Source organism: Bombus vosnesenskii, unplaced genomic scaffold (genome assembly GCF_011952255.1).
Source record: "Bombus vosnesenskii isolate JDL3184/JDL3185 unplaced genomic scaffold, Bvos_JDL3184-5_v1.1 scf7180000013370, whole genome shotgun sequence".
Taxonomy (NCBI): Eukaryota; Metazoa; Arthropoda; class Insecta; order Hymenoptera; family Apidae; genus Bombus; species Bombus vosnesenskii.
Genome location: NW_022883003.1, coordinates 999,113 through 1,023,945, shown reverse-complemented (window position 1 = coordinate 1,023,945; position 24,833 = coordinate 999,113). Strand labels below are relative to the sequence as shown.

General features: G+C 32.8%; 3 protein-coding genes across 23 annotated transcripts; 1 reads left to right on the top strand and 2 right to left on the bottom strand.

Annotated features, from left to right (window-relative positions):
- Positions 1 to 1,699: 1,699 nt before the first annotated feature.
- On the top strand, positions 1,700 to 5,252 carry LOC117237350 (protein singed wings 2). Its single transcript, XM_033501196.1, has 11 exons — positions 1,700 to 1,976; positions 2,626 to 2,790; positions 2,879 to 3,041; positions 3,118 to 3,274; positions 3,349 to 3,497; positions 3,584 to 3,772; positions 4,044 to 4,202; positions 4,330 to 4,440; positions 4,553 to 4,642; positions 4,730 to 4,931; positions 5,007 to 5,252. The coding sequence occupies exons 1-10, from the start codon at positions 1,948 to 1,950 to the stop codon at positions 4,913 to 4,915; spliced, it is 1,398 nt and encodes a 465-aa protein (XP_033357087.1). The 5' UTR covers positions 1,700 to 1,947; the 3' UTR covers positions 4,916 to 4,931; positions 5,007 to 5,252.
- LOC117237349 lies at positions 3,559 to 8,632 on the bottom strand. Of its 2 annotated transcripts, none has more exons than XM_033501194.1 (12): positions 8,480 to 8,631; positions 7,858 to 8,137; positions 7,675 to 7,760; positions 7,393 to 7,612; positions 6,826 to 6,906; positions 6,677 to 6,766; positions 6,450 to 6,592; positions 6,184 to 6,358; positions 5,818 to 5,944; positions 5,553 to 5,731; positions 5,377 to 5,465; positions 3,559 to 3,761 (listed from the first exon to the last, which is right to left on the bottom strand). In XM_033501194.1, the coding sequence occupies exons 2-12, from the start codon at positions 8,054 to 8,056 to the stop codon at positions 3,747 to 3,749; spliced, it is 1,404 nt and encodes a 467-aa protein (XP_033357085.1). In that variant the 5' UTR covers positions 8,057 to 8,137; positions 8,480 to 8,631; the 3' UTR covers positions 3,559 to 3,746. The 2 variants fall into 2 exon arrangements, with proteins under 2 accessions (XP_033357085.1, XP_033357086.1); XM_033501195.1 differs by lacking the exon at positions 3,559 to 3,761 and adding an exon at positions 4,102 to 4,238 and having other exon boundaries at positions 8,480 to 8,632.
- A 3,376-nt stretch (positions 8,633 to 12,008) lies between these two features.
- LOC117237304 (serine-arginine protein 55) lies at positions 12,009 to 24,260 on the bottom strand. 20 transcript variants are annotated; one of them, XM_033501119.1, is made up of 12 exons: positions 24,148 to 24,260; positions 21,928 to 22,051; positions 20,978 to 21,048; positions 19,414 to 19,494; positions 18,664 to 18,687; positions 18,457 to 18,513; positions 18,185 to 18,254; positions 13,972 to 14,045; positions 13,678 to 13,896; positions 13,234 to 13,359; positions 12,821 to 12,943; positions 12,009 to 12,758 (listed from the first exon to the last, which is right to left on the bottom strand). In XM_033501119.1, exons 2-12 carry the CDS (start codon positions 22,048 to 22,050, stop codon positions 12,605 to 12,607), a joined length of 1,122 nt encoding a protein of 373 aa, XP_033357010.1. In that variant the 5' UTR covers position 22,051; positions 24,148 to 24,260; the 3' UTR covers positions 12,009 to 12,604. The 20 variants fall into 20 exon arrangements, with proteins under 20 accessions (XP_033357010.1, XP_033357006.1, XP_033357009.1 ...); XM_033501115.1 differs by lacking the exon at positions 19,414 to 19,494 and adding an exon at positions 19,289 to 19,384; XM_033501118.1 differs by lacking the exon at positions 21,928 to 22,051 and adding an exon at positions 21,766 to 21,892 and having other exon boundaries at positions 24,148 to 24,258.
- Positions 24,261 to 24,833: the final 573 nt, after the last annotated feature.

Below are 24,833 nucleotides of genomic sequence, written 5' to 3'. Positions count from 1 at the left end.
CAATTCGTTGGTTGGCTGATTAATTTTAATTATATATATGCGTTTTTAGTTATTATTAATAAAAAATTCTCACTAACTCATAAATGTTAAATAATATATTTATTTTTAGAATTAATATATATATCTTTTTTGCATAATTTCTTAATATTATTAATAGAGAACAATATCTTTAAAATCGAACATTGTGAACTATTCAAATTGTTTAATCATATCTTTAAGAAAAACAAAAATATTAAAAATAATGAAATTAAATATATACATACTTGCAAGAAAAATGTAAGTCTTTACCATAATATTCGACTGTGTATATATGATTAAAGTAGCGTAATTTATTTTTAAGTCATTTGTTCTTCACTTTATGCTTTTTTATTTTGTTTCATCAAACTTCTTACGTTTCATCTTTTATCTTAATCAGAAAGCATAGCATTACATGCATATATATATACAAATTAAATCAATAAAAAGGCATGAATATCCAGAAAATTATTAGATTGTTATATTATTTTGTTGTATATAGCAATTAAATGATAAATGTCGAAAAATATTCTTAGTAATCTTTTTGAATGAAATATCTTCCCAATGTATATTAACGTAATACATCTTGTATTTATACGGATATGAAATAATAATAATATTAATAAAACATACTCTGTTTATTAATCGTATCTCCGTACCAAATAGAATTATTAAATTTCAGTAATTTTGTCGTGTTTATTACTCCGTTTCGTGTCGTCTCTGCTTATACTTATATATACATATATGTTTTCATATCATATATCCGTTCAAAATAAAATAATTACGAAACTCGACTCAAATTCTACTTGTATTACTAGGATCGCATACTGGTATTAGAGGTTATAAGTAAGATACGATTTTATAGTTAAACTGAATTTTCCCTCAAAAGTTACTTCTTATATTGGGATAACATAAGAGGAATGGAGGTCTTTCAACGCTAGGTGGCGCCTCTGTAAGTATGATAAATTGGTTATCAAATTTCGTTCTTTGTATTGGGATAACATAGGTAGAAAAGAGGTTCTGGATTATAAATAGCTCCGGTGAATTTTCTATTAAATTCTATCCTTTATGATAGGATAATATGATCTAAAAACAAGCTGCTTAATATCAAATATTATTCTTACTGCGACGTTAAATTTATGATAGAAAAAAATAAAGAGAATTTTATCCTGAATATCAGAATAATATGACGATGAAAGCATCTCATCAATTTACCCGCTCATTTCAAACAGGATGTGCTCCGCTGATAAAGCGTTAAAAGGTTTTAAACTAACGAGATAAAGGTGGTTAATTTTTTTCCTTTTACTCAAATCTAGCTTTTTCTAAAGGAAACATGACGAATACAATTTAAATCTTAATGTAAATCGTGAACATGCTATTATACCAAAAATCTAATAGGGCTAATATACGTTATAATTAGAATACATTATAATTACAAAATTTGTAGAAGGATTTTACATAATTCGATATGTGAGTATTACGAAATCTAACCAATATTTTTATTTCTTAACATACATAAATACGTAACATACGTATGGCCATTTAGCCATAATATTCAAGTAAACGATTACAGATCATTGTTTTTTCCATTCTAACAGATCTAATTATCACAATGTGCATTGGCGCACTATGTAAATCGAATGTTTGCGTCTGCGCTCGAATCTTGCAATATGTTCTCTCGTAGTTAAACCCTCGCATCGTCTTAGTTATTCATCCGACAGAAGAGGATCAGCTTCGATTCTCTCATTAACATCACCAGGCCACGGTCGACACTTGTGCACCATTCGAATATGGTTCTTTATTTCCTGTGTACGCTTACGATTAACGAATCGATGGAAAATTCTTGATAAAATACTTATAACGTTCTTGTTGAGTTCTGATTAAACACTCCATTTTTCTTAAGGGCAAGATCTGTTTAAACGATCATTTAAAATGTGGAAAGCGTTAAGTTACGTTTTTTTGTAAGTAATTTTTCATTTTTCATTTTTATAGCTTCCTATTATTATCAATCTGTCCATTAAATAATCTATTACGCGCTTTTAGTCCTCCTATATTAAATTTCAGTTTTCAAAGTAGCGCGATCACAATTTTTATTAGAATTATACTTTCTTTGATAATAAAACGGCTGATCGCACAAAATTCAAAATTGGTCAAGCAAATGTTATACTGGCGGTTAATTAAACACGGATACCGCTGCAGACGAGAAGAAGGTCAGTTTTCTGTTGCGCGTCTGCAAAATCTTTCGGAACTCGATTTCAAGCGTAAAAACTATTACTCGTCCTGATCGATCGTCTCAAAATGTTCAAATCGAGAAGAAATTGAAACAATGGCGATTAGATAAGTAACGGAGGATTATTATTATTTGCGTCTGTTAAATTATGGCGCATACATGCTTCCGTGTTTGAAGAGGAATTAAGCTGCGAAAGATTAGATAATATTCTGCCACTATTTCAATACAATATTCGAAACTTACGTGACCGAAAAATGATGCAACCGACAGATATATTGAAATAATTTTATAAAACATCTTTCATATTGTCCGTCGATATTTTCTTTTTTTCGTTATTTTGCGATATATACCAATTATTGATTAACGCATGATCGAAATAGGATAACGTTCTTCTCGATGAATCCGCAACTCTCGTTGGTGAACGCGAACGAAGAAAATTGCGAGCTACGTCAAACGAACTCGAACACGAGCACCGAATGCAATTTTAAGGAAGAAGATCACCGTTTGGTTTGTTTTCATGGCCTCGAGGATAAATGGAAGACTGGGTGATTATCGCCAATGCTTCGTTACTTACTAATGAGTATTTAAATAGCTGTGGTACGGAGAGAAAAGCATTTAAGTATGACTGTTTAGAGATGAGAACGTGCTAACATTGGTGCTTTGCTATTGGCCCCTGACGACCTTCGATCCTCAGAATGTTCTACAGGGATTTTCTTCCTTGAAAAAGTTAACAATCAGAGGAGGAAACTTGACTAAATTAGTGTCATCCTTCCCAAACGAGTCTCGATCGATTGAGGTTCGGATGTTTTGTTGTTTCATAGTATTTCATCGAGTATTTCTCTTGTCCTTACAAAAGTGATATTTTCCTTCAGAAATTGGAAATAACTGGAACTAAATTAAAAGAACTTCCAGAAAATACGTTCGTCAATCTTTCGAACTTAAAGAGCCTGGATTTTCGAAATAACAGCTTTCCAGAAATCGATGTTGAAACTTTCAACATCTCCTCGTTACATTACATTTATCTTTCTGGTAAAAAAAAAAATGATACATTAATGAAATTTTTTTATGAATTTAATTTATAAACATAATTTATTTGGAAAAAGGCAATCCTTTGAAATGTACGGAGGATACGAAGTGGATTCTAAACAAAGAAACGGGTTCATTGGGTCACAAAATCGCTGATAAAGAACATTTACGTTGCACAGTTCCTTATGACGGCAGGTCACTGATTCCAGTTGTGGAAATAATTATTGTAATCAATTTTATATTACAGTTTATTCGTAAGAAACAACGTTAATCTATGCAAACCTTTTGAACTTAATAAATTTATTATTTTAGACGTTGAAAGAGGAATGTACAAAGACTGTATGCGAGTGTGAATTAGTATACGTATTTGGTAACGGAGGGAAACATATTCAGAAGCAACTGACGGCCTTTGTTTCGGTGAACTGTAGTCATCGTGGATTAACCGAGATGCCAAATTTCTTACCCGCCAACACCACTACTCTTCATTTATCTGGAAACAAAGTTGCAACATTTTAAATACTATTCTTCGAGATGCTTAATATTAAAAGCTCGTTAATAACTAAAGGAGTATTCAGACGATCAATATTATTTGTCAATATTATTGTCAGGGTTTAATGTGCTCAATGTTGTATTAATAATACATGTATATATTGATCGACTAGAGGTTGACCTTTTACGTGCAATAATATTGGGAATCCTAAATATCGACAACAATGTTGACAATAATACAGATCGGTTGAATGCTTCTTAAAAAATAGAATTTTAATTGTAGATACAGGATTTGAGGCCACTCACGACAAATCCTGTGTATAAAGGAGTAGAGGACTTATATCTGAATGATAATATGATCGAATCGATTGTTCAATTGGAGGGGTCTAGTTGGGTGGATCGTTTTCGATTGCTTAGTCTCCGTGGAAACAAATTAACAGATGTTCGTATTATATCCTTGTCGATTGAAGACACGTTACTGGAACAAAGATATTAGAGGACTTGCATTTGATTGGAACCGGTAAATTTAATAGAATATAAATAATCAAAGTTTTCTGTTATTATTTCAGTTGCCTACGTATGCCCTAGAAAACGTGTTACTACACAATGGAAACGCAGTAAGTTTGTATCTTGGAGAAAACCCATGGAGATGCGACTGTCTTTTTACACCAGGTTTCCAGGTAAAATTTGAATCATCATGGTGGATTGATATAATATAAAGAAATCAGAAATTTTCAATTAAATGCCAAGTTCCAAGGACTTTGAAAACATTGAAGTTTCATTCATTTGCAGGAGCTCCTCATTAGGTATACGAATTTAATAAAAGACATTAATGATGTCAGATGTTCGCCTACCAACGGGGATGACATTTCTGATAGAATTGTAAGTTATTTGATCATTTTTCATCGCGTTTTTCGATGAAGAATATTTAAACATTTAACTTAAACGATTCATATATCTTTTTCAAAGATAAAAGACCTGAGGCGCACTGAAATTTGCGTTTCCTCGGACGAAGATCCTATAATTCATCCCTTGGACATTTTAAATATTATCCTAGCATTTCTGATACTTTTGATCATCGGAAAAGTGCTGTACGACTATTGGTCTTTCAAAAAAACTGGCAAGCTGCCTTGGATCGTTGCTAAGATACCATAAATGAATACTTATCCATGTAAGAAATACGACTTCAAATATATTCCAAGATTTTCCTCGAATATTATATGAGATTATATGGATTATATTATAGTATCGTGGAAAAATCGTTGGCGAAATCCCGATGAACTACAAATAATCGGCAGATGCGCAAATAAATACAAAGAAAGAATGGCAACACATCGAAACCAGCTGGCTGCTGAAACGAGCAAAACCCACATAAGAAGAAGACTAAGAAAAAAACATCCTACTGACCTCACTAAAGAAATAAAATAGACAAACTGGAAGATGGTATCCCGCTGGGGATACCATCCACATGTTATTTAGTAATAAAGTTAGACAAATTGTAAAGCATAAATTAAAAGAAAAGAAAACTTCAGGTAGAAAATATAATATAATAAATAAAGATCACTAGAATCCTGATCTTTGTAATATGCATAGATTATAAGACTAAGGAAGCTCACCTTCGATTCTGCTTTTTGATCCTCGCAATATTGATGATACAACTCGTCAGCGGCTGTTTTCTTTGCCACACACTCTCTCACACCACGACCTGTATTTATTTAAAAAAAGATAAACAAATGATGCAGAAAATAAAAACGAATTGAGAAAAGTTGTTATCCAAATTTCTAGACTAAACCTTCGCTGATATAGCCTAACGCAGAGCAAGTAGCAACGTAAGTCAAACCCTGATAAGTTTTCATTTTTTCCACACAATACTTTGGAACTGGAACTCCTTTTTTAAGACAAAGTTGATATAACTTTCTTTGAGCTGTTTCTCTCAGACCGTCCGCGCCTAGATTAATTATTTCCAGCAGTCTGTAGATAACGTTTAACTTATTAATTATGATCATCTAACATTGATAAGTAAAGGGTCAATGGTTGTGAACTAGGCTTGTACGTACTCTTCCTGTGTAAGATCCACGAGAGCACCTAGCTTTTCGTCCTTCATCTCCTGATTCGCAATCATTTGTAAAATTTTCGCGGCTAAGTCGTTCTTTGTTGATTCTTCGGTTAAACCTCTAGATGTTGCTGTTAATTCATATAAGTTGCTTTGAATGAACTCAATATTGAAATTTTTACGCAACGATATTTATTAATTGTTAATATCAATTATATTGTTGTTATCTAATTTGTAAAAAAAGATTTGCTCTATTTAAGAAAAATAGTGTTTACGGCGAAAGCGAAGCCAAACGTGTAAAGTTACATGAAGCAATTTTTCAATTTTGACGCGTCGAATGAATTCGTTAAATATTTACGTAAGATATTACCAGCAAATCCAGCGAAATTTCCACGTATTACATAGACGTTCGATTTGTGACGATGTGAACAGTCACTTGTGTATTCATATTCAACTGGTATTTTGCAACGTTTTGCATATGCCTCTAAAATGTTTAATGGCGTTCTTTGACTAACGATTTTCGTTGAACTGTCGTCACCACTACCCTTTAATTGATTTTAAATTGTCCAATAAATTGTGTAAAAATATTGTATAATAAATTGTACATATGAGAAAACAAAGACGATTGCCGTTTACTTGAATTGAAAGATTTATCGCATCATCTTTATCGACGATAAATTTTTGACTTGCGGTTCGATGGGAGCCAATTTCCATAACGGAATCACCAACGTCAGCACATGTTTCTTGGCGGTGTAGTGTAATACAAGAATCCTCGTGTTCTATAAAACGTTTGATCTTAGAAATCTAATTATATTATAGAATTGTTTACTTAAGACTAAATTGGAAATGTATGATAAAATTACTTTTTATACTGTGGCTTTCCATTTTAGTTTCTTCGAAATTGGCTCGTTTTTCGAACATGTTAATTGTTTTTTTAACAGATTGCACCTCGGCTGGAAAAACAGTTCACTTAGTGATACGAAAGAAATAGTTTTATAACGATTATTAATACCAGCGTCTTGTCGCATAGCAGCATCTGCTATTTTACCCCACTCCTCTAAGCTACACGTCTCTTTCATCAATTTAGTGGTATCTACATGAAAATAATAATCAGTAATCAATTGAATAATTTTCTAAAAAGAGGATGTATAAGTCTATCGGATAGATATCGAGATGTGTTTCCTAGTCAAATAATTGAATTATTATATAATTTGTATTCATTTTATAGATATATAAGAGCTATGTTAATTATTAGATCGCAAACTTCTTTATGCGTTTAATGCGCGATGTACAAAAATATACGAAGTATCTAAAGTATAGTATTTATTATAGTGTTTAGCAAATAAGATAATTTCCTATGTAGATTTCATTTCTCAAACTACGTTCATAAAAATATGAATTTCGATAAATATCTACAATCCAATAGTTATCAATTCAAATAATAATGATCGAAAACAGGAACTAAAACTTCCAATGCAATTTACATAATTCATTTTGTCTTATAATCCTTTTTTCAGAAAGACCTTCGATTATTACAGAGCATCATTTTAATCTTATCAATAAATAAGACTATGCAAACTTGTTTCAACGTTAAGAGAAGCAGATTCATCGCTTGAAAACTTCTGCGTAGTAGAACTATTCATCATCAGCGAGTCACTAGATTTATTTCCTATATCTTGTTCTTTAGTAACCAAATTTTGAGTTTCATCAATTAAATTAACTTCTCGTTCGTCGATACTGCTTTCTGAAACTTGTATCTCGGCCACGTTCTTACTTATTGCATCACTTTCTTCTATAGTCTATGGCACACGTATATTTAATCGTAAAGATCAATTTATAGTATTGGGTTTCTGATACCTACGTCATTTTCAGTGATTACCGATCCCCTAGCGGAAAACATTACAGTTGAGTCTTCTGAATCTTGTGTAAAGAAAGAGGTAGATGTTTCTATCGAATCATAAAGTGAGACATCTTTTTTAATACTAGAACTCATGGATAATTAAAACAAAATGAATGAAATCTTATGTAAATAATCGCGACCTACCAATTTCACGACAAGGTGCTCGTAATTGCTGAAGAAGATCTTCGGCTCGATCGATAACCGTCTCCATTTCACATAAAAGCGGTGCCGCATTTGGGAATCTTTCGGTTATCATGTTCCAGACGAACTCGGCATCCTCTGTACCTTGCAATGATTTTGGTAATTCATATTTTTGACATGTAGAATCTTGGCGTTCAGACATTCGACAACGTGGACTTTATTGTATCCTATTTATGAGATATTAAGGTTTGGTCCGATTGCCAGACTGGCAACAAAACGTATACTGTAAAAAAGAATGTGCCTTGGTTTCATTGACAGATTGACAGTAAGTCAGACAATAGACGATAATATTTATAGCAACACTGAGTTGGCTTTGATACTTTTTATACCGGCTTATTGCATTTTGCTTCAGTAGTAGTTTAAATTATACGAACAAGTAATATAAATAGAAAGTGCAATCTAAAAAATAAAAAGTGATGAATATAATAAATCTTTACACATGCAACAAAAGCTCATATTTACGTTTGATTGCGGTTCTAAGAAGTTAAATCTAAAATTTCTAAATTTCATCTCAAATTTTAGGTAATATTTGTATAGATCAATAATTTGTATAATATAATATTACCTATCCCATCCATTTCATGTCATTATCTAGGCATTGTATTATTGTCATGCAATTTTTATTGCTTTATTCTTCATTAACCCCTTTAGTGTCGACCGAAAAAATTGTACCTAAGCGAAAAATATCGAACCAATTTGATGTAATTTGGTAAGGTTTGAGAGAAAAATAATAAAAAAAAATAAAAATGATACTTACAGAGTTCAAAAAGAAACATATTACGAAATAAAGGGAGAATAAATTAATGCCAATTGTATTTCAATATTTATTGAAAATCATATCAATAATACTTATTCAAAATCATTAAGAAAAATGGAGAGGTCAGTTTTCTTTTATAAATAGTATTTGCAAATAAGAATAATCATCATTTAATCATAATTTGATGTAGAACATGTAGTATAAAACATAATTACTGCATTTTCAATTATTTGTAGAAAAATTTCTAAAAACAGAAACAAGCAAACAGAGAACTAAATGATAATCCCATGATGCGCAACAAACGTCATGGATTATTTGCTTCAAAATAAGTGATTCGTGTAGCTAGTACAACATCATTGAAATAACATCCTAATATTATTATAAACATTTAAAGTTATCCGGTTATTGAAAATGTGTAATATTTACTTATTGTTGCTAACGCAAATAATTTACTTAGCTTTGATGATGACTAATGTATACGCCACGTAATCCTTTATTGCACAGATTGCGTGATCTTCGCACAGGCCTATCAAAAATTTTATTCTCGCCCTGTTGATGCAAGATTATTTTATGAAACATAAGGAAATATTTTACTATAAGCAGTGTTATCTAAAATCTGTGATTACGGTCTCAAGCAAATCTCCCGTGTCGAATTTTTATCTTATGACACAACGTATACACAATCTCGGTATCAACCATCGCGGAATATTACGAAAAGTTAAACCCATAAACAACCTTTTCAATTTATGGAACATCTCACATAGGACTTTTGCAAAGAAATTTAACCATTTATAACGTTTCATGAATTTATTTTGTGATAAAGTTTTCTCGCAAAGCGATTAGTAAAGCGCCATCACACACGCAACGATATCTCTGCTTTTAGCACTGAAAGGGTTAATATTTAATTGTGTTAAAAATGACAACGTGAGTTCGTGCTCGCCATCCATATGCAAATGCGTTAGTTATAAGAAATAGTAACTAGAGGATGATCCTAGTTACAATCGATAGATTTAATCGATAGGTTTAAGATGCCTTTTTGTTTTTATCCCTAGTTTTTGTAAGCGCGTGCAATAAAGATTTTTTTGGCTCAGAACGGTGTGATAGATTTATCCATTCAATAAAATAATAAGTATTCCGATCTTACCTCTGAGTATAAAAATAACAGCAAATTGTACCTGGCTAATAAATTATATCTTGTCATAGTTATTTAACACTAGGTTTACGGGACCCATCAATTTGACGGATTTCAAACTTCGAAATGAAATATCTCAAAAACCCATAGCATTAATTTTAACTATTTTGCATCGTAAATTAATCATTTCATCTATAGAATTCATACCCATAATTATTTTTTCTTAGGCTTTCTAGTTTTTGAAATCTGTATGTAATATACCTATCTTTAGGAAACCCGTCAAATTGACGGGCTAGCTGATTTCATAAACAAACCGTTTTTCAAAGACAGTGTGCAAAAGTTTCAGTTATTGTAGACATTTCCCATTATTTTCTCCGCTTATTGTAAGTATTTACAATAGGATAATTGAATTTGGGCACAGTATTTTCTTTTTTTGACCAATCTGAGGATACCGCCGAAGATCAATATATGAATTAGGCCAAAGCGAAGCTGACAATGAAAGTTCTGAATACACTAAAAGTGGAAAGACAGAAGGATCTTCGGATAATGAAGAGAACTTCTTGAAAGTGTGTCGTAACAAGAAAAGGATGCGTATTTTTCCTAATTCTGACTCTGCCGATAAAAGGATGAGCATTCCAAGCACATCCCAAAATGTAATGGGTAAAATTGAAATTGTAATTGATAAGTGGATAAAACTTAAAGCAGGCGGATCTAAGGGTAGGACGCCCGTTCGTATGATATTTAAGGATATCGCAGGGCCTACTGGCTATGCTAAGAGAAATATTATGTCGGGTTGTGTAACTAGTGCTTTCGAATTGATAATTGACAGACACTTAATGGAACACGTAAAAGATTGCACTGAAATCGAGGCGCATCGAATTTTGGAAAAAGACAGACAATCACAGCTACTGAGTTACGTAGTTTTCTAGGAATTCTATATGCCCGGGGCGCATATGAAGCGAGATCATTGAAAGTCTCCGAAAGATTACAAACAGATAAATTTGCGCTGATATCCGAAATATGGAACAGATTTATAAGTAATAGCCAGGCTTGTTACTAGCCATATGAAAATATCTCAATAGATGAACAATTATTTCCAATGAAAGCCCGATGCAGGTTTACGCAATATATGCCGAATAAGCCTCACAAATTTGGCATTAAGTTTTGGTTTGTTGTTGACGTCCAAACAAAATATATTTTGAATGGTTTCCCTTATATGGAGAAAGATCAATTCGATGCTCAAGGGAAAAAAGGACAAGATGACTTTGTTTTAGATGACTCAAATTTATAGAAAGGACAAGATGACTCAAATTTATATAAATCAGAAAACTGCATGCTTACTGTGTATAAAAGTAAACCGAACGTAAAAGTCCTCCTTCTAAGCACCAAACATATAGATATACAAGTAGAAGACAATTATAAACGTGTTCCAGAAACCATTGCTTTTTATAATAAAACAAAGTTTGGTGTGGACATCGTTGACCAGATGGCACGCAAATATAGTGTGAAAGCAGGGAGTTTTCGATGTTCCCTTCAAGTTTTTTTTCAATATTTTAGATTTTGCAGCAATAAACGCGTGGATATTATGTAAAGAGTGCACCGGATCGAAAATATCCAGAAAGGAGTTCGCATTTCGCCAAAGATCAGACGCTTCATTTTTGTCACCTTCTACGTCAAAAATGCGAAAAAGTTGCCAAGTGGGCTACTGCAAAAAAAAAATAGAAGCGATAATTGTTGTATATATTGCAAAAAGATTGTATGCGGGAAATGCACAAGCAAAATTAGTATAATTGTTAAAAATGTGCTCAATAAATATGATCACCCTATAGCGTTAATATTATTGTTATCATTTCCGTGATAATTTAAAAAAAAGACTTTTTAGTTATTAATAATTTATTTAAACGTGAAGCCTAATATTATTCTATTCAGATTTAATTTGAATAAATCGATTTTTTAAAGAAAATGCGCATTTTCGTTTATCCATCAATTTGACGGGTCCTCGTAGAGATAGGTATATAAGAAACGCCCGTAAACCTAGTGTTAAGATCGACTAATATCCACAATAAACCCTCGAAATCGCCCAATCTTAACTTTAAAACAATATGATAAACTTATATTATATAATCTGCAGAAACATGAAATATTAAGAACTCCTTAACAAAAATATAAAAGAAAGATCGAAACAATAAGTAGTGAAAAAACAAATATAGCGTGAAATTTTATTGAAATAAGATACCTCTTACCACTAATTTTAATACACATCACATTTGTTGCTGTCTTGTGAAGTAATGTGATCGTTAGGAATATATACAAAAAGCCATTACAGGGAATTCCTTGATACACGGCGATACATCAAAAAATGTGTAGAATCCGTTTAAGGTACGTATGAAGAAATCTTAATTCTCTAAATGCGTGTGGTGTTTCTTCAAAGATGACAAGTGTACAGTTAAAATTATGTGTAACCAATGTACAGTTTGGTTCGATTAAGTAAATCATGTACAATCATTTAATTATACTTAAGCCGATATATTAACTATAATTAATTCCTTTTTGTGTCGCTGTTCCACATTTTACAAAGTTTCAGAAATTTTATCTTTAAAACGATATATATTAATTACAAGTAGTAGTAATAATGTCACCAAAAAAATCGACGATTTCTTAAAAACAAAGGCATGAAAAATTGGCTTCTTGAATGCATTTAATTGTAGACAAAAAAGAAAACAAAAAAAGGACAAAACTCCTTTTTCCAGATATTTTTCTTTCACAATAAAAGTTCCTCCTTTTCTTGTTTCACGTTTTCTTTAATCAGCTTTCTGTTTATTACTTTCTGGTGATTTGTCGCCATTCATTGGTGATCGAGAACGGCTACGGCTTTTGCTATGTTTGCTGCCTGATCGAGATCTCGATCTGTCGCCTCTTGATCTTTCGCGACTAGATCTATCTCTGGAAGAAGAGCTAGATTAAAAAAATGACGATAGATTTGCTTTTCTTGCGCTAATTATATCAATTGAACTCACTTCGAAGGAGACTTGGCTTTGGATTTGGACTGCGACCTGGACTTTGACCTCTCAGCCTTGGACCTAGAACGAGATCTGGATTTGGACTTTGACTTAGATTTCGACTTTGAGCGGTCTCTTGATCTGCAAAATTATAGTTCAAATGAAGAGGATGCAGGGAAATATAATTAAAATTATAAAAAACTGTTTTTCTCTTTCGTATAAACATGAAAAATGCCGTAAGAGGTTTCTTAAAAAAAAAAATCAGCCCAAACACAATGCCAAAGAATGAAAGTGAAATACATGTGAAACGTAGGAGATATTTACATAACATTCGATTATTGATAATTGCGCAAGAAACAAAGCAAATAAATAAATTTTACATCACAAAATTAGAAGTGACATAACACAAATACAGAAGAACAAATACTCACTTGGATTTAGATCGGGTGCGGCTACGTTCGGGAGATTTGGATTTGGACTTTGATTTTGATTTAGTATGTGCCCTTGATTTGGAACGGCTGCTGCGACGGCTACGACTACGAGAACTGCGACGACTCCTGATGCAATTAAAATATATATCATTGCAATATGTTTAAAATATACTATATACAAAATTGATCTAGTTACTTTAATAACTGTCATCATGTCAGTTGCAATTGTTCTAAGTTATTTTAGATGAATGTTCTTGTATTATGCGCGAGAACTGAACATATCTAACATATGATTAAACATTAAAAAGTGTAAAATAATTTTAAAATTTAAGCATGAAGTATGCAGTAAATTTCGAAGTAATCAAAATTAGAATCTAGTATGCTACAGGTATGGTTAGTATTAAAGTAAAAAATGATGGAGACATTGCCGCCCCCCGACAGTACCTTGATCGGGATCGAGAACGACGATAATACCTTGAGCGGGAGCGGGATCGGCGACGAGATCGAGATCGTGACCGTGATCTTGATCTCGAACTCGAGGATCTTGAGCGACGACCACGTCTTTTATCTTCGATAAGTCTGATTCTACGTCCATTTAGTTCTGTATCGTCCAATTTGTCGATGGCGTTCTTCAAGTCAGAATATGTTGCAAACTCTACAACCCTGTAACATTAAATTATGCTATTAATCAAACTACATCAATATAACGAAATAATTGTAAATGAAAATGTAACTTACCCTTCATTCCTGCGCTGTTTGTGTGCATCTGCATATGTCACTTCGCCAGCTTGTCTCATATAATCCTTCAAATCCTGAGCATCACACAAGAAGATGAATTAGCATATTACAATGATAAAAAAACGTGTCTTACATTAAATTATAATGAGATACGGTTAATATTCACGTATGAATAAGACTAAGTTTTGTGTTCCTATACTAAAGATTACGCATAAGTTAAAATGTGTCCTGTGCACTTTTGTCCATTATACTTCTCCTATCACGTATTAAATATAGCAATCCTCCTTGTCCTGAAGTATATACCAAAAACTCTATCCTTATTGAAAAAAACCATGTTATATCTCCTGTCTGTCCATAATCTTCAGTGTGGAGAATATATGTTGAAAGCATGTGCTCGAATTTAGTATCTGCGGTTGATGCAACCTTTCTTTTTATGCAATTCAATCTTTAAAACAAGTATAGTCATTTGTTTTATAAAAAACCTCCACCCTGCAGAAAAATAATATACATACCGTGAAAGGCATCTTTCAGTAATTAACGAAAATACTATTTTTTTTACTCAAACGAATATATCATCGAATATATAATTTCTGCAGAGCAGCTCACAATAAAACTCCATCAAAATCATGCTGCATACAAAGAAGTTTATAAAAAGTCAATTTTTCTATCATCTATTTAAATCTGAAAGAAATCGTAAACCGTAGGTTCGATCAAAAACTATATGGATCGTTGAAAAGATGGAACTGCATAAGGCAGAGAGAAGACAGTTGCCTGTGAAATCAAACAGTGAACAATGAAAGACGAATATGGTTCAGAATATGTTGAAAAAATATTCGGTTTCTTTTAGAAAGTCTCCTACATTGCAAAACCTGTATTTCAAAGATGACAAAAATAAATGTAATTCGTGTATACAGAATGAGGAACATATACTTTATATTTTCTATCACACCATAACTGGAAAATGGAATTCGAAAAATCCAAAGAAATTGGGCCGATGCTGAAAGTAAGAACATTTTCCAATTATTTTCCTTCAAAAATAACCAACGTAGAGGAGAAATCATTTATTTGCTATGATAATCATCGAGAATCTCCCTTTTGGAAACTGTATATTCCTCTTGATGTAATATTCTTTTCCTATTATGTCTTCTACGATTTAATGATATGAGTGGATGGTTCTTATCTATTCTTCATGATTCATCGTCCATAACGAGGAAAAAATCTCTGTTTGGTATCCACTGTATACGTTCATGGTTGAGACTGTTTCTTGTATTTGTGGGAACCAGGTACGGCTTAATGTCGTGGACTCTCTTTCTCTCTCTTGTTAGGTGCGTGCGTGTAGGTAACTCTTGTCTTTCAATCTTGATGTTTCTTCGGAATCATGCATGATAGGTCAGTTTTTCAAAACAAATTCTTATCCGATGCGTTCAAAAATCCTAAATATTGTTCTTGTATCCTGTGTGCATAGTAAAGCGTAACAATAGGAATCATGTCGATACATCAAACTGTTTTCCTTTAATGGATAGCCTGCAACGACGCTTGACGACTGAAATGTCTCCTTTGTATGTTTTATACACAAACCCAAAAGAGAGAAGGAAACTGAATTTTACGAAAAGAAATAAATTGCCTTGCATAAAGAAAAGTTGTTTTTTGTTCTCATTCAAAAGACACGTAAAAAGCGTCCGTTTCATGAAAAACGTAAACGCTGAGTTATTTAAAAATCATGATTTATAATGACCAACGAATATATACACTAAGTACAGAAAAATAAACCAACTACTACATATATCGTTATTAAACGGACGGATGCCTAATTTCGAGCACACTTAATATATATATATATATCTAATATATATCATATATATATAAATATATATATGATATATATCTAATATATATCATAGAAGTAATTTGTTAAGCTGATTCCCTATTTCCGGTATTGGTTTTTTTTATTGCGTGTGCACGGCTCCAAGCTCGCTGAATATTCTCAGTAGAGATCTATATTGATATAGAGGATGTGTATAAATATACACACATATAAAACACCTGAACTATGGTGCACAGTTAATAGATATATAATATATATCTTAAAAAGATATCAATAAATAAGAGAACAAGTTACAAAAGTGTGTAAGTGTATATAAGATATATAATAGATATAATGTATATATCTAAAGAGTACACTCGGTTAAGGTGACGCATTTACCTTGGGCCCAGGCACCACCTTGCTTACGGACAGAGAGAAAGGCCAGACACAACGGCGCTTGGTTGGGTCGAACGGATCTGTGTGGCGTAGTCGCGGATGGTTCGGGTTTCGGCCCGTGTATGCCCTCATGGGTGGCCGCTGCCTGACTTACTAGATGGCTAGGTTGGTGACGTACCAGTAGCAGTAACAGTCGTGGTGTAGTAACAAATGTGATAGTGATAGCAGTAGCAGCAGCAGTAGTAGTAGTAGTAGTAGTAATAAGTAGTAGTAGTAATAAGTAGTAGTAGTAGTAGTAGTGGTGGCAGTAGTAGTAACAGTAGTAGTAGTAGTAGTTATATTGTGGGTTGTTCATTATGAAGAGTAATATAAAGGGTCAATAATAAAGTTGAGTAATAAGATGTCAAGAGTATAAATGTAATTCAGAAGGATCAAAGAGTGGTGATGATGATGACGAAATATTTCATAAAGGATATAACAGATAGAGAATATGTGGTAACAATGGTAATGATGGGAGGGAAGTATGGAAATATAATGAGAGAGTAAAATAGTGGTGATTGTTGTTGTAACACATCCAGGCAAAGATACAGGTCAGAGTCATTGATGATCGTAGAAGGCAGACGACGTTTTTCTCTCCCAGCGATCACGATGAGAAGATCGCAGATACGTAAGAACCTATCTCATCACTGGGTTTCACCACGTATCACTGCGCAAGTAGTAGAAGGTGGTAGGTAGTAGGTGTACCCAGTGCCACGCGGCTATCTCTCTCACCCGGGACACCTCAGAAACCAACCTGGTGCCACTTGACCTTAAGGCGGGCCCATCGCGTGCATCGTCATCTTTATCATCGCACATCATCAGTCTATTGGCCCTACCGGTCGCCCCTCCTCGGCGAAGAGGACATGGCTCTTCGGAAAGAACATCAATTTTATTGTTTTTCTCAACTGTTGGCCGAACGTAAATGAAATAATAAATTGAAAAAGGAACGTCGAAGAATTGATTGAGCGAGAGAAATTCATAGATAAGTATACTTTTTTTCATCAAAAGACAACCAATCATCCGAAAAGTACGATTAGAGGATATATATGTTTATATATATATATGCAATGTATATTGATCAAGTAAGACTTGGTCCACATGCACACAAAGGATCTCTATTTCTGTCTCTTTTTTTTAATTCGTTGGCATGGATATTTAGAGTTTTGTGTACACAGATGTATACGTATATACATCTCTTTTTTTAAAGATCAGAGATTTCTAAAAATGGAGTGCGTCCTGGTATTTCCCACATAGTTCGCATTTCCCATTGTTTTCCCAAGATTGCCCTTCCGATTGGTCTATCTCGTGTCTTCCTCTCCACTGTTCATTTGCTCGACGTCTTCAAAACGTACACACCTCTTCTTCCAAATAGTACGCACAAAGTAGCACGATCCGATTTCTGTGTCATTTTAACTTTTACTCAGGAATCAATGTGCAACACACATTATACGTGATATTCAAGTGATTCACATGCCTGTTCTTTTCAATATCATGGGGGTTGTGTATTTTCCATATTCATCCCTCTATGTTTCTGCACCTTTCGTCTGGTACTTTCTCTTTTTCCGTACGTTTTCACTTCTGCTCACCACCGAGCGAAAGTAATTAGGATAAAAAATTTTGTTTCGAAAATATGCCATAGACTTACTTGATCAAAATGTACATCTTTTTTTGTAAACTCGGATTAGAGTTTCAGATATGCATAAACGAACTTAAAAATGACGAAAGAAAAATCGAATAAAAACATTAATGCTAAAAATGCCGCGCGTGTAAGTTTGGTTCAACTCGGGGAAAACACGAAATGCGGAACGATCGAACGCTAGCGAGAAAATATATAGGGATCGGTTACCCGCGCACATTTTCGATAGAATATTCGCATATCGTAATCATTCTGGAAACCTCGAGTAGCAATCAAACTCACGAAAAAGCTATCGGACGTATTGTAAGTGCGAAGCCAAGGGTACAGATATTACTTACCTGCCAGCTAACGCGACTCGAGAGATTCTCCACAGTGAGCCGGTATTCGGTGCGTGTTGGTGGTCCGTATCTACAAAGGGAAAAGTACGGATGTTATCTACTTTGTATTATTTCAATAGAAGCAGGTTTGTCTTGGACCTGACTTTATACGTAACAATAGCGAAACTCTAAGAATGGAAACGAAAACTTGAGTTGTAATATTCAATATTGTAATTATTTAGAAGAATAAATTATAAGATGTATCGTTAGAGCGTAACATTGGATGTATGTACCTGGGCAATGATTGCTTGTAGCTAGATGCAGTCCTCGTGTTTCTGTTCACACTATCTCTGCAAAAAGGGATGTCATGTGAACAGAAATAACGGATTGTTGGTTAAACCTTCAGCAAATAACTACAGATCTGCACTCATTGCTCAGGCACACAATCAATCACCTGTTCCAATCGAATCAAATCTACTCAAAATGCAGCAATAGCGTACCTGTCGTGCCGCATATCGTCTCGGCTGTAACAAACACAATACCACACATCTATTAGTCGCCAATTACATCGATCCACCTCTCTCATCTACCAGTAATAAACATAATGTCTGGGAGGGTATTCACTAGGCATTATAATATACTATTATGTGTTAGATTTCTCAGCTAGTGAGAGTTTTTTAAGACTTCCATTAATTCGACGTACTCGGGAGAGCAGTCAAATCCAAGACAACCAATTCAAACTAATTAGAATTCGCCGGTGCCTAGACGAACTTTCATCGTATGCAAATTGGCAAGCTTTACAACATTCACTCGTTCTCTTTCGTTCTCTTTCACACTCTCTTTCATACTCTTTCTCTCTCTCTTTCTCTCTTTCTATTTTAGAGCTTATCATATCCAAGGTTACGTTCTTCCCTGTACGGGCGATATGTAAAATCATTTTTCATTACATACAATCGAATTGAATGTACATTCAAAGAGAACATTTTATTCAAATATCAAAAAAAGTATTGAAGTTAACTCGAAAAAATTTATTCAAGATTTTGCATATCTCAATTTAATTGCCTGCAGGGGAGGAGGGGATAATGATCGCTCTGATAAAATAAAAAAAAGGATAGCGTGTCTTACGCAGATCGCCTCGAGTCCCCATAACCACCACGGGAGTCACCATAGCGCCACTGGTCACTACCCCTAGGTGTCCCCCTGGCCCTCTCTACAGTAATTCTGTAACAAGACACATTGGATATGCTTACTTGTCTCTCCAGGAGCGTGAGCGTCCGTAGCCACGGTCGCCTCGCCTCCCTGAAACACCCCGTGCTATCTCCACCGCCACTCTGAAACACACCCAACAAAACCCCGCCTAAGTCCTCGACTAATTCTTACTCTAAAGCTGCTTCCTTCCCTCCATCCTTCTTTCCATTTTCTTTTCCATTCCTCAGCCTGCTCTCGAAATCCGTTCAAATATCATCCGCCTCGTTCTTTATCTACAAAGTCCAGCCATTGAGGCGCTGTCCCCTCATCATCGTATTTGTCTCTTCATCCCCTCTCTAATTTTTCTAGTTGCTGTCCACTTATAATTCGCAACTTATTCATTAATCTAAGTTATACATTCGTATAAAATTGCTCTAGGCTTTCTCATAATTAACTGGGATCACTTTGTATTCATCCTTTTCTTTTACACCTCTTAGCTTCGTTCTTTTACCACTTCGAGGAATTAGACAAAAAAATTGTTCATGATCACCAGAGAATTATGAAAACGCATTACGAAAGATACATATTTGTATTTTTCTCTCGTTTTGTTTCTTAAGCAACTTTTGTCAAAGAAGCAATATACATTATGTAAAATTCTGAGGCATTCGTTATAAAGTATATCAATATAGTCTCTTTAACACATATATCGGGGAATTGATGGAAGTAGTTCAAAATGGCGGCAAGTCATATCGGCTATTTAAGTAAGATGCACTTTTATTGCAGAACAAACCCAATCAATAATTTGGAGGACAGACGCCGTTTTGTTAAACTTAAAGATAATAATCAAAAAAAAATTTTTTATATATGTTGCAATTATACAGAAGCAACAGCAGATTAGTATGTCAATAAGATAGAATTCAAAATACTTTAAAAAATATTAAAAATATCTAAAAACTTGAACATAAACAAAAGTAAAATAAGACTTTAAAAGCGCAATTATTTATGATTTTCAATTTGCAAATGCTTTATTCCCAAAAATAATATCGACTTTTTTTACATACAAAGGTATTTAATATTCAACTCTTTTCCCTTATAGCCAAGAATTCTACTTTGCCTCTAATCGCAAATAACTAGGAAACTTCTAGAACGAAACTATTATCCAATAACGCATAAAAGGTTATTAAAGTAAAATAAATATCAATGCTATTGCTTCTCATGTATAATCCTACCTATTTTACATAACATTAACAAAGTTATTTTAATCTCCAAATCTTTTAAAAAATGCTTAAATATATGTCCATTAAATCAAAGTTTTTAATACTATAATCAAACAGGTTAATGTTACATTTTTAATATATATTTAAAATATAATAATAAATAAATGGCAGAGATTATCAGTAATTTTGTAATATAAAAAAGGAATGAACTCTTGTAATTTCCAATAATCATATTTTGCAAACTGTGCAATTGAAAATTACAAGTTTTAATATATAAATGTGAATGTATAAAACAAAACTTAATAGTGAACAAACTAATCATGCAAAACATGCTACCTACACCATTCTTCATACTTCTAATATATTTGTATGTATAAAATATGTATAACAAATATGTAATATATATTACCTTTCTCCTAGAAGCTCCTTTCCATTGAGCTCATAGACTGCATCATCTGCATCCCTATAGTCATCAAACTCCTGTAAACAAAATAGATTTATTACAAATCACAATAAGGGGGAAACTTGTCAGTTCCAATTTTTACATGCAGTATTATATTGTATTATTCATGTTATTCAATACACCTTATTAATTCATAAAGTACAGCTAGTGTGTAACACACATACATGAACCTGCAGCTATTAATATTCAGAAATATTCCACCAGTGCATACTAACAAAGTGGAGTAATAATCTATACAGGGAGAAGATTCAATTAATAATTTAACAATTTAAATAATTTTGATTTAGTAATGCAAAATTTTTTAAGGAATTGTTTAATTTTGTAATTTTATGGCCTTTAATTTTATAATTGGTATTTTGTCACAAAAGTAAATAGTAATTAAATATTTGATATAAGTAACACGATTCCCCTTTGATAATACGTAACTTACAAACATTTTGTAGATTAATCGATGAAAACCAGCACACAGTTCCATTAAGCAGCCACAGTACCAATGTGTTCAGGGCTCAAGGTAGGTCAGATCAACTCACGAGTTCAAGTTATTTTTTAAGTAAAACACTTTACCCTCTACACATGTTGGTCACAAATGAAATAATAAAATAATTCACAATTTTTCTATGAAGCAACAAAAAAGTGTAGAAACAGTTTCTACACTTTCTATTACTAAATAACAAGACCAAATTGAGTAGAGTAAAGTGTTGGGTATGTGTATAAAATTTGATTTAGGTACTTACAACAAAGCCGTAACCGTTCTTGATGAGGACATCACGGAATCGACCGTAGCCTCTGAAAAATCTCTCAAGGTCTCTTTCCCTGGTGCCGTATGGAAGCCCACCGACATAGACCCTTGTCCCTACCATACTGTAAAAAAAACAATTGAACCACATTAGACTTACCACAAAGGCAAATCCATTCTTCATAGCGACCTCCTTGATTCTACCATATTTCCGGAAGAACTTCTCAAGGTCGCGCTCTCTCACCCGGTATGTTAATCCGCCAACGAATACTCGGGTGCTCATTCTTAAAGGAAAATATAAAAACACCATACATAACAGGCTACTTTAAGAACCTGCCATTTAGTCACATGACAACATAAGAACTGTTACGTTAATTTCCAATATTCTGGCTGAGAATGGCAATGCAACTTAATAAAATTGATATTGGTGAGTTTACTTTATACTTCTGTCGAAACTTTAAAAATTTATGTCAAAGAAAGCTTTACCAGTTAAATTTGTGCCTATTAAACTGACGGCAATAGGTCACAAGTGCAATATAGAGGTGCTATTGTAATACAAAACTATGAAATTTGCTTCCAAACCTAACATTCCATGTAGTCGATAAATATAGTACTTCAGCATACATTCTTTTATAACAATCACACAGGGTTGTTTTTAATTACAGAAATAAAAGTTATATTTACTAACAAAACATGTAAAACTTCACACGTATATTAAGTTAATGTACAAATAAAAATTCATTAATAAATAAAGCAAAAATTATACTTCAATACTCATGTTTATATATAACTTGAGTATAAATATAATTCACATTGGGTTACATGCTATAAATTATATACAAATATGTAACAAATATATGATTTGAAGCCATATGATTTATTGCATGTTAAAAAAAAATTCTGAGAAGCATTAATATCTATAGTTGCATAATCTAATGAATTTAACAACATTAAGTGATATATAATAATCTAAAAATGACAACTTACTGAATATTAAGTTTATTATTTATTTTCAAGCAAAAAAACAAGACTGAATATTTACAACTAAATTAAGCACATCTCATGCACTTGTGGATAACATAAAACATTCTTTGTCTATGTATAACTAAATAAAAAGTGTTTTAAAAATTTGCACATTGAGATAAAATATGATTTAATATTACTACGGTATTCATCTTCATGCTTACTCAGCCAAAAAGTTTACGCAAGTATTAAGGAAGTATGAACATTAGCCGTGTTCGGTATTTACAATTAATTATTCTGAATAGGAGAAACAATGCAAAGCAGTAAATTTACTATACGTACCGAACTCGTCTGATGTTGTAAATAAACAATTAGGAATGGCAAATATGTAAAACAATTTTCGATTTATGAAACTTAATTTTCAATATGCTGCATAAATATTTACCATCTGAGCACTGATTTTTAAGCTACGATATAAGCTTATAGAGTATACTCATTCGTGGTGTTAAAAAGATAGTTTTCTACTTTTATTGCGAGATTTTGACTGTACTTTACGACAACGTATCAATACATATGTACTAATACATGATACACGGGTCGAATTATTTTCCCTCCTTCGCCTATTACAATTTCTTTCTACGATTAAAAGAGCTCTACAATCCTTTTCCTTTTGTCCAAATTTTAACTTGCTTTTTTATTCATGTTTAAGTAACTAAGTAAGTGTGACTTAATATAAAGAGTGTAATACATATTTCAAACTCCAGCGACAAACCATGTTTTTAGTGGGCACTCGTTTCATAAAATGGCGGTCGTGTGATTGCTTATCGTCCTCCTTTTCTGCTACGTAATTTACACGATTATATGCGGATAAAAATGTGATAACTGTATTTATAAAAACATGTTACGATTATATAAAATAATTATATCTATTGCAAAATATTATTTTTTTAGTTGTGGGAACCTCTCGAAAATTATCAGTATGATGTGCGAATTAACGATAACGATAACGCTAAGATGGAATTTATGGAACAATATACATAATATCTAGACTATATATATAATAGCTATCTAAGAAAAACGATTAATTGCGACGTGCGCATATCCATTGTAATTAATTCTAGAAGGTCTTGTGAGCGAGCATCCATATGACGTAGCATTCGGAGCGCTTCTGCCACGTCATTAACGTACAATTTAAAAATAAACAAATAATACAATAAATGAATTTTTTTAATTATGAGAAATGCAATTGAAAAATTTGTATCATTGATGAATTATCGTTAAACCATCATGATGTGATATGTCGAGGGTACTTATCATGAAACGCGGCCGTTCCATCCGTAAAATAAAGTATTTGAGAACAAATTACTTTTTTAATGCATATTTAGTATTATAAGGAAATATATGTTTACAAACTTACCTGATTATACGTAAAAATAGGTTGCTTTATTTGTCGAGGTCTGCTTTCACGATACAGCACCACTCAAATTACTAGAAGTAATGATCGGCGTCTGAAGTAAAATGGCTCGCTGCAATAACGGAAACAGAACGGGGTTCACACAGTGAAGAACAAAGTCGCTGGCTTGCCAAGCCTCGATAACAGACGTCTAGTAGCAGAAATGTAACACATTTTTAAATAAATTTTACGAATTCTAAGCAATAATATAAGATTATTATCTATCAATAAGATAATAATTTTAATTTTAATATATAACATAAAATTATATTTCTTAATATGTTTTACTATAATTCACTATCCCCACCTTAACAAAAAAATTATTTATAGATAGGTTACGCATTTACTACGTTTAAAACAATAAAGTTTATATTTATTCATTGTATCCCATTTTTACTTAGTATCGTAATATATGTATAGCTGATAATAATTTTTATCAGACTGGCGGACCGATATAAATGCATCCTAAATACAATTTGTATTCGGGGTAGTATACGCAGCAATGTAGAGCGCGATATTCAAACGACCATATTAGATGACAACAATGTCTAAATATGTAATGTTATTTTTGAAGTAAGTTTTGTATATTTTAATACAGAATACTATGAAAAAAATACTTATTTTTTTATATAATTCAAATATTACAAAAT

What these genes read in the sequence shown, in the direction of transcription:
- LOC117237350 (XM_033501196.1), top strand. Translation starts at nt 1,948, where the DNA reads ATGTGGAAAGCGTTAAGTTACGTTTTTTT. An exon ending in ACATTACATTTATCTTTCTG is followed by an intron (nt 3,275 to 3,348) that starts GTAAAAAAAAAA and finishes ATTTGGAAAAAG; the next exon opens with GCAATCCTTTGAAATGTACG. An exon ending in TTTTTACACCAGGTTTCCAG is followed by an intron (nt 4,441 to 4,552) that starts GTAAAATTTGAA and finishes ATTCATTTGCAG; the next exon opens with GAGCTCCTCATTAGGTATAC.
- LOC117237349 (XM_033501194.1), bottom strand. Translation starts at nt 8,056, where the DNA reads ATGTCTGAACGCCAAGATTCTACATGTCAAAAATATGAATTACCAAAA. An exon ending in TGCTATGCGACAAGACGCTG is followed by an intron (nt 6,767 to 6,825) that starts GTATTAATAATC and finishes CTGTTTTTCCAG; the next exon opens with CCGAGGTGCAATCTGTTAAA. An exon ending in GTGGATCTTACACAGGAAGA is followed by an intron (nt 5,732 to 5,817) that starts GTACGTACAAGC and finishes CGTTATCTACAG; the next exon opens with ACTGCTGGAAATAATTAATC.
- LOC117237304 (XM_033501114.1), bottom strand. Translation starts at nt 21,891, where the DNA reads ATGGTAGGGACAAGGGTCTATGTCGGTGGGCTTCCATACGGCACCAGG. An exon ending in CGTTCTCGATCCCGATCAAG is followed by an intron (nt 13,360 to 13,677) that starts GTACTGTCGGGG and finishes TAATTGCATCAG; the next exon opens with GAGTCGTCGCAGTTCTCGTA. An exon ending in CGCACCCGATCTAAATCCAA is followed by an intron (nt 12,944 to 13,233) that starts GTGAGTATTTGT and finishes ATAATTTTGCAG; the next exon opens with ATCAAGAGACCGCTCAAAGT.